Source organism: Trichoderma breve, chromosome 5 (assembly GCF_028502605.1).
Source record: "Trichoderma breve strain T069 chromosome 5, whole genome shotgun sequence".
NCBI lineage: Eukaryota > Fungi > Ascomycota > Sordariomycetes > Hypocreales > Hypocreaceae > Trichoderma > Trichoderma breve.
In genome coordinates, this window is record NC_079236.1 from 1609169 (window position 1) to 1623119 (window position 13951).

General features: G+C 47.0%; 1 protein-coding gene across 1 annotated transcript in view; it reads right to left on the minus strand.

The window, feature by feature from the left end:
• Positions 1 to 13951, minus strand: part of T069G_08192 (condensation domain-containing protein) — a gene marked incomplete at both ends in the record, with an annotated part of 62728 nt that overhangs the window by 14700 nt on the left and 34077 nt on the right. The window contains one exon of the mRNA XM_056175402.1: positions 15 to 13903. Coding sequence (XP_056026351.1) covers positions 15 to 13903 — 13889 coding nt within the window. The remainder of the gene's footprint in view (positions 1 to 14; positions 13904 to 13951) is intronic.

Consider the following 13951-nt stretch of genomic DNA (forward strand, 5'->3'; position numbering starts at 1 on the left):
TCTATCGAGTTTACCAGAAGTGACGAGCGGCATGGCCTTGCAAGGAATAAACAAGGTGGGAACCATATATCCGGGCAAGACAACATTGAGATGACCTAGTAAACTAGTAATATTATCTTTGAGTTTGCCCGTTAGTCGCAAGACAATATCATCGCTCGTCAGATCGCTAGTCATGCTAGCCGGAAGCGTATCGTTATTGAAGCAGACAAATGATACAAGATTGACAGCAGCATCAGTCTCAAATACAGCCACAGCGACCTGTCGGACGCCATCAAGATTTTGGCGGATATGATGCTCAACTTCGCCCAATTCCACACGCAAACCTCGAATCTTGACTTGCGTGTCTTTTCGGCTGTAGTATTGGATAGTTCCGTCAGGGTTATACCTTGCTAAATCACCGGTCTTATAGAACCTGTTATAGTGGCGAGAGTGGCGATGAGGAGCCCAATCAGGAAGACTAGTAACGATTGCTGAGGCAGTCTTATCTTTGTCTGCAAGATATTCGCGAAGCAAATTAGGTCCTTGAATAACAACTTCTCCAAAAGTACCTGTTGGGGCTAGCTTTTGCGGATCTTCAGGGTCAACAATCCAGCAGTAGCCACCAAGTGGGCGTCCAATTGTCATATACGATTCGTTTATAGACTCCCATTCATGTAAAGAGCCAAAAACACAAGATTCAGTAGGACCCCAGGCATTAAACAGACGAAGTTTGCCAAACCAAAGCTCGAAAACATCCTGGCTAACAGCTTCACCACCGAGCATCAAGACCTCCAAGCAAGGGGCTTCGTGCGGATCTATGGTGCGCGCCAAAGAAGGGGTTATCAGTGCCCATGTGACATTTTCCTCGCATATATAGCCTGCTAGTGAATTCATTTGCGTCTTCCAAGACGGAATACAGACACAGGCGCCTGAAATGAGCGGAGCGTATATTTCGGCAATGCTTGCGTCAAACACAAATGACGAAAATTGAAGCATTCGAACACCAGGAGCATGGCCGAGTCTCCTGCTGTAGGATGTTTGACTGCTACAGAGAGCTCCATGTTCTATAACAACGCCCTTGGGAACACCAGTTGATCCAGAAGTAAAAAGTATATAAGCCACATCTTGGGGCGTAACGTTGGTAAACGACTTCCTGTCGTTATATTGCTCTGCCAAGGCATCGATAAACTCTTCTGTCACCTCCAAAACGCGGGCTACTAGACCAACACATTTATCAAAATTAGCTGTGGAAGTGAGAGCTAATTTTGATCCTGTTTGGCCAACAATTTGCTGGTGGCGTTCAGCAGGATGTGACGGGTCAAGAGGAATCCAAGCAGCTCCAGCTTTGTTAATTGCTAAAATCGAGACCACATACCAAGCCGACTTCTCGAAACATACATGAACAAAGTCGCCAAGTCTTACGCCCATGGACTGAATGAGATAATTTGCTAATCTATTAGCAGAACGATCCAATTCGGCGTAAGTAAATTTGGCATCCCAAGCGCTTATAGCTTCAAGGTTGGGATTGATGAGGGCTTGTTGCTCAATCAAATTGTGGATGCAGTCATCGATAACAGCGGGTTCATCATGGTTTGCGGCACGTGAGAACTCCAAGTCCCATTCGCTTGCCACTGAAATGCTGGATAGAGAGCTATTACCTTGTCTAAGGAGTTGAGAAACCACATGTTCGAATTGGTGAGACAGGCCAATAAGCTGGTGTTCAGCAATAATGTCGCAATCGTAGACAAGGACAAAATTGACGCTGTCATCAAGCAAATTGCACTGCAGAACCAAGGGATAATTGAAATAGTTCTCGAGCATCTCAGCAGTTTGAATGTCCTCAGCTATAGCAGCAGTGAGAATGGCCTCTCCCTCGTCGCTGCCAGTGGATGTGATATGCTGGACTGGCTGCACGACTAACAAGCTAGTAAAGTCGCAGGCTTCCTTAGCTTGGGCGTTTAGTTTGGATATGTTTTGGATACCAAATTGCTCGTAAGCGACCATTTCAGAGGCTTGTGACTGGATACTTTGTAAGAAGTTATCCAAAGATTGCTCCTGATCAAGCTTAACGCGAACCGGAACAGTCGCAAGGACAAGACCAGGCATCCGCTCTATTCCAGGAACAGGGGCATGACGACCGGAAACAGTAGTTCCAAAGCAAATATCATCAGAATCATTATATCGTGCGAGCACAATAGCCCAGGCGGCTCGGAGGACGGATGCTTTTGTGATTGACGTGTCGGTAGATCGTGGAAAGTGGATTGTCTTGTTCATCACACGAGTCGAATTCTCCAACTTTTTGCTCTGGATTGCTTCACTTCCAGGAGGAAATATGGCTTTCCTAGCGCCAGAAAGCTGTTCACTCCAGTATTTGCTGGCGGCGCTATAATCCATATCCATCACATACTTCACAAAGCCGGCATATGGGAGGAGCGAGGGAACATCAGTGCCACGGTAGAACGCGTGAAGCGTACCCATTATCAGAGGCAAAGTCCATCCGTCGAAGATAGTATGGTGGATATTCCAAGCGAAATATTTCTCTCCATCTTGGTTGATAATAGCATATCGGCAGAGAGGCGAACCATAGCCCACTTGGGAATTTTCTGCGGACATGATGAAAGAGCGGAGATCAGACGACGTATGCCACTCAACAGAGTCTTTTATGACAGCTTGGTAGGCAGAGCCATCAACAAGGACAAATCGCGTCCTGAGTGCTGCACAAGCTTCAACCGTCTGATCCCAAGCATACTTGAAGCGCTCGATATCGACACCAGAAGTAAGGCGGTATAGATGTTTCGCAATATATGATCCAGGCTGTTTGACTGCTAGAACCATCAGACCTTCCTGTAATCGAGTGCAAGGATAGACATCTTCGATAATTGCGGTGAGGGAAAGATCGGTGCACTGAGATCGTACTTCGGTAAAGACGGCATCCATGACAGAGGCAGGGATGATGCTGAAAGGCTTAGTTTCGTATACGGGCAGGATTTCATCAGTGTTAGCAGCTTCGGCCATGTGCGATAAGCGAGGATCGTTGAAGATGGTAGCCACTGTAAGTGCAATATTGTTCTGCTGTGCCAAGGAGACGAGCTTAATAGCGCTGATTGAGTCTCCTCCAATGCGGAGAAAGCTATCATTCTTGCCAATAGACTCAGGATCAATCTGTAACACCTGGGCCCATAGTTCTCTAAGCTTGAATTCCAGAGGAGTGCTTGGTGGTTCACTCTTTCCAACAACAGGCGCAAATCGCAAGCGATCGTGTGTTGATAAGTTGTGGGCGTGAGCGAGCAGAGCATTGCGGTTGATTTTACCATTAACCGTCTGTTCAGGTTTACCCTCAAACAGCAGATAAGATGATGGAATCATATAGGAGGGCAATACCATTCCGAGCGATGAGTCAATGTCAGAAATCGTAGAACGAGCATCGTCTGTAACGGTTTCCAGTAAATGGAGAGTTGACTGAGCGGCTACTTCGCCTTCCGTGTACCATAAGAAAGCGAACAAATTGTCATGCTCTTGTTCATCCTTGACAACAGCCACGATAGCGTCCATATTCTCTGGCAGGAATTCGTGGATACGTGACTCGATTTCGCCAAGTTCGACACGCTGACCATGAAGCTTGACTTGGGTATCTTTACGGCCAATAAAATCGAAAGTACCATCAGCGTTGCGTCGAACTAAATCGCCAGTCCTGTAAACTCTCTTTTTACTGTCCCCTGGAAGCCAGTCGACATTCTGCATCCAGTTGGACGCAACTTCGGCGGTGACATTTAGATATCCTCGAGCAAGCATTGGGCCTTCAATAAGAAGTTCACCGATGCATCCTATAGGAACAAGTCTCTTATAATCGGTAGGTTCAACTACCCAGAAAGCTGAAGAAATTGGCCTTCCAAGATTAGTTGACCGGCCAATCTTACCAACAGCAGGATTCCAGGCACAGATAGAAGCTTCCGCAGGGCCGTATAAGCCATGCACTTCGGTGTGACTGATCCAGCGGTCTGCACATCTCTTACTAATGGCCTCGCCACCCAAACAGAGAACCTTGAGATCAGGAACGTCAGCTGGTGAGAGAAAATCCGCTACCGTAGGCGTAAGGAACACCCAGTTGGCCTTTGTTGCATTGATAGCCCCTGCAAGGTCATTGAGACGAGCATGGTCCGACGCAATGCAAACAGTTGCGCCACGCATAAGAGAAACGAGGCAGTCTAGTACGCCAACATCGAAGGTATAGGCAGAGAACTGGAATACGCGCGTGCCGGGTCCGATGTTGAGGTCGCTACCATAGGCATTTCCAGAAGAGCACAAATTGTTGTGCTGGATGACCATTCCTTTAGGCTTTCCAGTTGATCCTGATGTAAATAATATGACGCTTGCATCATCTGGCTGTACCACAGATTTGATACCGCCCGCGGGATCAGATAGCTCAATTAAAAGAGCCTCATCGACAGCAAGTACCTCGATACCTATATCACGCAAAGTGTCTTGGCATGATGGGCTAGCAACAGCTAAAGATGACTTGGTATCTTCAATGATACCGCGAAGGCGAGCAACAGGTGCATTAGGGTCAAGAGGAACAAAGGCACCACCAGCCATTTCAATAGCAACCATGGTAACAACTGCCCACGTAGACTTAGGGAAGCATAGCGGGATAAGAGATTCGGGTCCAACGCCGAGCGACTGAAGCCTCCACGCGAGACGAGATGCAAATATACCCAATTCTGCGTAGGTAAGGTTGCCATCCCAAGAAGCGATAGCTGGATCGTTGGGTTGGGTCTTAATGCGCTCTTGTATAAGCCAATGGGTGCATGACTCCGTAGGAGGCTTAAGTTGAGTGGATGCAAGAGCGTGTTGAACATCCCAATCTCCAACAAGATTAATACTCGCAAGTGTATCATCAGTCTCGACTAAAAGTTGTTGTACAACATTGTCAATATGATTAGAGAGGGCAGATACTTGAGCCTCAGTCAAGGCATTGGGGTTAAAGAAGAAGCGCTGCAAAATATGGTCCTCGAAAGTATTGCTGATAATCACGAGAGGATAATTAAAATAATTTTGCATGGCATCGGCTGTGCGGCTCTGTTCTTCGTCACCATAGACTAAGATGTTGGTTTCAGCGTCTTGTTCCGAGACGGTGGTTGCAGGTGGCTGAATAACAAGCAAACTCGAGAAGTCACAAACATCTCTAGCATCCCGGCTTAGTTTAGAAATGTTCTGAAGGCCAAACTGTTCATAGGGTACCATCTCATGTGCTTGGTTTTGAATCTGAGCGAGGAATTGGGACTTGGTGGTCGCGCGATCCAAGTGAACTCGAATAGGAACAGTTGCAATCATAGGACCTGGCATAGTCTCTAAACCAGCAACCGGGGCATGGCGACCGGACACAGTAGTACCAAAGCTCACATCATCAGTGTCACAGTATCGCGCCAAAACAATCGCCCAAGCAGCCCTCAAAGTAGAAGCCACTGTGATGGTGCTCCGCTTAGACTGTCTCAAGCTCATAGTGAACTGGGACACTTGCGTTGATGGTGATGAACCAGTTTGGCGGGCTGGGAAAGCAGCCCTCTTGGAACCGGACAGTTGCTCTCTCCAGAAATCTGCTGCAGCCGTATTATCTAGCTCCATGTTGTATTTTATGAAGCCAGAATAAGGCCTTAAAGCTGCAACCTCCCCGCCGAAATAGACTGTATATAGGGTAGTCACCAAAATGCGCAACACCCAACCGTCATATATCGAGTGATGGGCTGACCACACAAAATATTTGGTATTATTTTCCTCAATTATTCCGTACCAGCAGAGAGGAGTTCCATAGCCCATCTCCAAGTCGCGAGCACTATTGGTGATTGTGGTAAGTGTATCATTCTCTAGCGATTGCCACTGATTGTCTTCTTCAAGGAGCAGCTGGATTGGCGTCCCATTCAGCAGGACAATTCGCGTCCGCATATTACCACAAAGCTCAATAGTACGATTCCATGAAGATTTCAATCGATCTATATCGACGAACTTGGCAAGCTTATAAACGTACTTGGCGACATACGAGCCCGGCTGCCTCACGGTCAAGGCCATTAAACCCTCTTGCAGTGAAGTACAAGGATAAGCATCTTCAATGGTTTGGTCATCAGTAAGACTGCAAGATTTGCGAACTTCGCCGCCAAGCACCAGGGCGCGAGTTTGCTCGTCCAAAAGACTGAAGGGGGCAACAGGCACTTCTTGCTCCTGGTTTTCTTCTAGAACAGCCGCCTTAGATGCAACAGCAAGTAGACGAGAATCGTCGAAGATATCTTTGATGATAAGAGAGATACCTTCTTCACGAGCCTTTGACACCAAGTAGATCGCAGTAATAGAATCACCACCAATCTGGAGGAAGCTATCGTCGCGACCAATGGATTCAATGGGAAGATTAAGAATCGTGCTCCAGATGGCCTGGAGACGAGTTTCCATCTCAGTCTCGGGGACCCGCTTCTTACTGTTGATTAGCGAATAATACATCAGGTCATCCCTGTCAAGAGAGGCTGTCAATGCCTTCAGTGTCTTCCTATCCAATTTCGTAGAAGTAATGGTAGGCATAAATTTGCAGGGAATAAACATAGTAGGGATCATATAGCGCGGAAGAGTCACGCTAAGCTCGCCGACCATGGCGGTAATACGAGTCTGGGTATTAACATCGAGAGGGAGATAGATGTCGCTGGCTTTGAGATCTGATGAGACAGGGCGAGATTCGTCGTTAAAGCAGACATATGAAACCAGATTCGTTCCTGTTTCTGATTTTAAAACATCAACAGCAACCTGCTTGACACCTTCGAGTGATTCACGAATATGGTGTTCAACTTCGCCTAATTCCACGCGAAGACCACGAATCTTGACTTGAGTATCTTTTCGGCTATAAAACTCGAGCGTGCCATCCGAATTGTAGAAGCACAGGTCGCCTGACTTGTAAAAGCGGCCCCAGGCCTGAGCATTAGAGTTTCTTTTCGGCACCCATGGCGGCAGTGAGGTGATAATAGCCTCTTTACTCCTCTGCGGATCAGCGAGGTATTCGCGGAGCAGTGTTGGGCCTTGTAGAACGACTTCACCCAAACAGCCAATTGGCGTCAGCTTATTCGAGTCTTCGGCATCAACGATCCAACAGCACCCTCCGACAGGTCTTCCGATTGTCAAGGGGGATTCATCAACAGAAGACCACTCGTGTAAAGTAGAGAACACGCAAGTTTCAGCAGGCCCCCAGCCATTGATCAACCGTACCTTACCGAACCATGTGGTAAGTATGTCTCTTCCAACAGCCTCGCCGGCTAGAAGCAACAGCTCGAGACTGGGTACATCCTCAGGCCTCAATGTTCGAACGAAAGAAGGCGTCAAATATGCCCAATTGATGTTTTTATCCCGAATAAATTTCTCCAGACCGTTCATTCTGATATCTTCTGATGGCACGCAAATGCAGGCTCCATGGATCAAGGGTGCCACAATTTCACCAATAGAGAGATCAAAGACGTAGGCAGCAAATTGAAGAATTCTGACGTCCGGCGTGAGACGAAGCCTCGTAGCTATAGCAATTTGACTTGTGCAGACAGCGCTGTGCTGCATAACGAGACCCTTAGGCGTTCCTGTACTGCCTGAGGTGAAAAGGACATATGCAGCGTTGCTCGATGGTACGTTGACAGCTGGGCTATTAACGCCATCGTAAATCTTGGAGATATCATCAATGAAACTAGGGGAGACTTCAATGACGTGCTCAACCAATTTACTGCAAAGGACAGCATTGGCAGGTGATGAAAGCGCTAGTTTGGCCAACGTCTGGCTGACAACCTGACATAGACGCTGTTCAGGGTGAGACGGATCGAGCGGTACCCAGGCAGCGCCAACCTTGTTGATTGCAATAATAGAAACAAAGAACCAGAGAGATTTCTCAAAGCAAACGTGAACCAGATCACCAGTCTCGACGCCTGCCTTGAGTATATGATGGGCTAGCTTATTAGCAGCGGTGTTGAGCTGGCTGTAGTTCATCTCACCATCCCAGGCGGAGACAGCTGGTGCATCTGGATTGACGAGTGCTTGATTTTCGATAAGAGTGTGGATGCAAGTATCCAGAATTTCGGGCTTTTCAACATTCCACCTCTTAGCTTGCTCAAGATCCCATTCGCCGGAGATGGCAATTGAACTAAGGAGATCATTAGATTCATTGACTAGCTGTCTTGCTACAGTATCGAACTGGTGAGAGAGAGCCTGCATTTGGCCTTCTGATAAGATGGTCGAGTCGTATGTGAGAAGAAGCTCAACGGAATCGTCAAAAACATGTCCTTGGATCACAAGAGGATAAGTGAAATAATTTTGCATCAGTTGCTCACCGCTTCTCGCTTCAACTGCTGCCGTCAAGAAAGAATCAGAAGATTCTTTGCCTGTGATCGAATCTAAAATGGCTCGAGGTTGTATAACAAGAAGCGAAGAGAATTCGCATGCATTTTTAGCATCGGTGCTCAACTTGATGATATTCTGAAGACCGAATTGCTCAAAGGCAATCATATCAGTTGCTTGTGACTGTATATTTCTCAAAAACTGAGACACTGTCTGGTTAGGGTTAAGACGAACTCGAATTGGCACTGTTGCAACGACTGGACCTGGCATTTCGGTTAGGCCAGGCACAGGAGCCTGACGACCGGACACGGTGGTTCCAAATGTGATATCGTCAGAATCACAGTAACGAGAAAGAAGAACCGCCCAAGTGGCACGAAGAATTGTAGCTTTTGTGTTAACAGTCTTGACGGATGGAGGGAAAGATATCGTTAGATTCATCATCCGAGTGATACCGGTATGAGATTCTATGCGGGGCATTGCAGGATATGTAGCACGCTTAGCATCTCTCATCTGCTCGCTCCAGAAGCTGCTGGCTTCTTCTTTATCAACATTGACTGTGTAACTGATAAAGACAGAGTACGGGAGAAGACGAGGAAGATCCTGGTTCAAGTATATACCGTAGAGTGTGTTCATGATGATTCGAAGTGTCCAACCGTCATGGACGGCATGGTGTGATGCCAAGATGAAATGGTTGCCAAACTCAGCATCCTCAACCAAAGCAAAACGATTGAGACGAGAACCATAAGTCATCTCAGAGCGAGTAGCGTTTAGAGCACCCTCTAGGTCCCTTGGAAACGCGGTATCCCAATCAGCAGGGCCATCAATCAGTAGTTGAACGCAAGTGCCGTCAAGCATGACGATGCGAGTTCGAAGATTGGTGCAAAGCTGGACAGTCTGCTCCCAAGCAGCTTTGAATCGACCAAGATCTACACTATTCGATAGCTTATACACGTACTGTGCGACGTAAGAGCCACGCTGCTTGACAGAAAGAGCCATCAAGCCTTCTTGTAGTTTTGAACAAGGGTAAGCATCTTCGATGACTTGATGAGGGGATAATGCAGTCTGAGACCGGATGTCATCATTGAGAGCCATCTCGCAGAGACGATCAGACAGCAAACTAAATGGAGGGATAGACAAATCACCATCAATAGCGTCAGTGGCGTGAGCTTGAGATGCGACCGCGGATAGACGAGGATCGTCAAAAATCTGCTTCACTGTAAGGGAAATCCCGGCCTCGCGACAGGCTGTTACGAGATGAATAGCCATAATTGAGTCACCACCTAACCCAAGGAAACTATCATCGCGACCAATAGAATCGGACGGGATAGATAGTATTGTTGACCAGATCTGTTGTAATTGTAGTTCCATAGAAGTCTCAGGCGTACGTTTGCTGACGCCATGTATCGAGAACTTGTTTAGTTCAGATTGGCTCAGAGTGGCCGTCCGCCTTATTAACTCTTTTCGATCAAGCTTACCAGATGTGATGCTGGGCATATAGCTGCACGGTATATAGAATGTAGGAATCATATAACGTGGCAGGGTCACACTCAATTCACCTATTGCGCCAATAAGCGTGTTTTGAAGCTCAGTATCGAACGAAGCAAATGGCCCGTTGGTACCAGTTTCATGGAGTTGTCTGATATCGTCATTAAAACACAGATACGCGACTAGATTAGAGCCGTTATCGGTTTTGAGGACATCCACAGCAATCTGACGAATTGATTTAAGTGAAGCTTGAATGTGATACTCGATTTCTCCGAGTTCAACGCGAAGACCCCGTATCTTAACCTGCGTATCCTTGCGTGATGAAAACTCAATCTCGCCATTATCGTTATAGAAACATAAATCGCCAGTCTTATAAAATCGGCTCCAGTTATTTTCATCGGGTCGCGGCGCCCATCCTGGTAAATCGTATAGAATTGCTTCTTGGGTCTTTTGAGGATTATCGAGGTACTCTTGAAGTAAAGTTGGGCCTTGGATAACTATCTCGCCTAGAGTCCCGGTTGGTGCAATAAGCTGTGGATTGTTTGGATCAACAATCCAACAGAACCCACCGACAGGTCGGCCGATGACCAATGGCGATTCATCAAGAGATTTGAATTCATGAAGACTGCCCATGACAGTTGTTTCCGTAGGACCCCAACCATTGAAGAAACGAACGCGACCAACCCAGGTCTCAAAAACATCGCGCGGTATAGCCTCACCTCCAGCACATACCAATTCCACGTTCGGAACATCGTCTGGATGTATAGTGCGTAGGAAGGACGGTGTTAGGTAGAGCCAATTGATGTTCATGTCACGGATGAAATCGACGATGCTATTCATACGTACGTGCTCAGACGGAACACATACACAAGCACCTTGTAGTAACGACGCGATAATCTCAAGAATAGAGAAATCGAATACATAGGCGGAAAATTGTAGTATACGCACATTTGAATGATAGCGCAGCCTCTCAGAGATTGCAATCATATTTGTGCATAAAGAACCGTGCTGTATCATTACGCCTTTGGGTGTACCAGTTGAACCGGAAGTGAAAAGCACATACGCAACTGCTCTAGAAGTAACGGACACGATGGGGCTTTTATCCCCATTTTGAGCAGGAAGCATGCTATCGAGAGCTGAAGCTACCTCAATAACGTTTTCAACTAAGGCGGAGAAGAGAGCTGTGTTGCCCGGCGAGACTAAAGCCAGTTTGGCCTTGGTCTGGCTGACAATCGATTGCAATCGTTGCTTTGGGTGGAAAGGATCTAATGGAACCCAAGTGGCACCCGCCTTGCTAATTGCGATTATTGATACTATGTACCATGCTGACTTGTCAAAACAAACATGGACAAAATCGTTAGGCATGACGCCGTAGTCATTGATTAGGTGGTGAGCCAACCTGTTAGCTGCTCTATTAAGCTCGCTATAGGTGAAGTTACCGTCCCAGGCAGCAATAGCAGGAGCTTGCGGGTTTAAGTTGGCTCGATTCTCAAACAAATCGTGCATGCACTCGTCAATGACCTCGGGAATCTCAGCGTTGACTATCATGGCTCTCTCAACATCGTATGCTGAGGAGACTGAGATTGTCTCCAGAGTAACAGGCTCAGTGGTAGTTAGCTGTGTCAAAACGTGACCGAAATGATGAGATAAAGCAGCTAGTCGCGTTTCTGGAATAAGGTTCGAGTCATAAACAAGCACAAGGCTTATATGATCATTATACAAGTGAGCCTGGATAACAAGGGGATAAGAGAAGTAGTTCTGAAGAGAATCAGTGGCATCATCTCCCTCAATACTGGCGTCAACCAAGATGGCATCATCGTTGCCCTTGCCACCAAGATGCTGCATGGGCTGGACGATAAGAAGGCTGTTAAAATCACACGCATCTCGTGCATCATCACCCAATTTAGCGATGTTTTGAAGGCCGTACTGCTCAAAGGCAATCATCTCCACACTCTGTCTTTGAACTTCTTCAAGGAAGCCAGAGATTAGCTGCTGGGGGTCAATGCGTATACGGACCGGCACAGTGGCAATGGTAGGGCCGACCATTCCCATGATCTCCGGGATGGGTGCCTGTCGACCAGAAATGGTGGTGCCGAACGTCACGTCATCAGAGTCGCAGTATTTAGCAAGGACAATGGCCCAAGCAGCTCGAATGACTGTAGCCACTGTGATTGTCGAATCTTTTACACTCGAGGGGAGATCGATAGATGTCTGCAACATCTGAGTGGCGGCAGGCTTGTCGCGAGACACATCACGCGGCGGGAAATTCGCCCTTTGCGCATTATGGAGCTGGGTGTCCCAGTATTTGGCTGTAGTGTCTTCTTCCAGTTGAAGAATGTATTGTATAAACCGAGTATATGGTGGCGGTGGGGAAACACTGATACCGCTATAAATGTTGAATAGTATGCCTAAGATGTTCTGCGTTGATAAACCATCGACAATAGCATGGTGCATGTTCCATCTAAAGTAAGTATCGTTGCCATGTCGAATCAAGGCGTATTGACAAAGTCGAGAACCATATCCCATCTCGAGGTTTTTAGATTGAGCAAGATATGACTGTAAGTCACTGTCGGCTTCGTCCCAAGTAATATCGCTATTTACAACGATCTGAATAGAACGGCCGCCAGTTTGGATGATCCGGGTGCGCAGGGCACTGACCATCTCAACTGTGCTCTCCCAAGCTGCTTTGAATTTGTTAACTTCGACATGTTCAGAAAGTTTGTACATATACTTGGCGATGTAAGAGCCGGGTTGTTTTTCGGCGAGAGCCATGAGACCTTCTTGGAGCCTGCTGCAGGGATAAGCATCTTCGATGAATTGACCATCAGCAAGAGTATGTTGCAGAACAAGATCTTCAAAATCGGTAGGCAAAAGACTGAATGCTTCAATTGCCGCCACAATATTGCCACCCTCGCCCTCGTCAATAGCTTTGGCAGCGACCGAAATCAGGCGGGCATCTTCAAAGACATCGTTCACCGTAAGGCCAATTCCGACATCACGGGCCATTGAAACAAGTTGAATAGCAGCAATCGAGTCACCACCAATTCGCATAAAATTATCGTGTCGGCCAATTGAAGTTTCTGGCAAATCTAGAATCTCAGCCCAGAGCCGCTGGAGACGGAATTCCATCTCAGTCTGGGGTTCCTGCTTCTCATTATCTAGCAAGGAATAAGTTTCTAATTGGTCTTGGCTGAGATCGGCGGTTAAGCCTCGAAGCTTGACACGGTCCAACTTGGAAGAGGCAATAAAAGGCATGTATTCACAAGGAATAAACATATTTGGAATCATGTATGTTGGTAATACAGAGTTCAGCTTGGCAAGCATTTCATCCAGCTTGGATTTCAGCTCAGTATCGATAGCCAAGAATATGTCTTTGCTTTCGAGGCCAGCACTCTGAGCTGGAGTCTTAGTATCGTCGGAAAAGCAGAAGTAGGCAACCAAGTTAGCCCCCTTTTCGGTTTTAAAGACATCAACAGCTACCTGGCGAACGCCCTCCAAAGAGCCTTGAATGCGGTGTTCAACTTCGCCTAACTCAACACGTAATCCACGAATCTTGACTTGTGTGTCTTTTCGGCTAGCAAAATGGAGTACGCCATCGGAATCGTAGAAACCCAAATCACCTGTTTTATAAAATCGGTTCCATGACATAGATTGACGTTGAGGAGCCCACTCAGGAAGTTCAGTAACTGTAGCAGCAATTGTTTTCTCAGGGTCTGCGAGATACTGTTTGAGGAGTGAAGGACCTTGGACAACAATTTCGCCCAAACAGCCAGTGGGCGCAAGTCTCTGAGGGTTGTCAGCGTCAACAACCCACACATACGCGCCAACAGCCCGACCAAGCTTCATGGGAGACTCGGTATTAGAGTGCCATTCGTAAAGTGAGCTAAAGACGCAGGTCTCTGCAGGACCCCAAGCATTAATGAATCGTGTGTTGGGAAGACCGAACCAAGTATCGAGTACATCTTGAGTTGTAGCTTCGCCAATAAGAAGTAGTAGCTCAAGATTAGGGAAATTTTTGGGTTTTAATGTACGGGTGAATGACGGCGTCAGATATGCCCATGTGACATTGAAGTCGCGGACGAAGCCATCAAGACTATTAAGACGCATGTGATCTGATGGAACACATACGCAAGCACCGTTC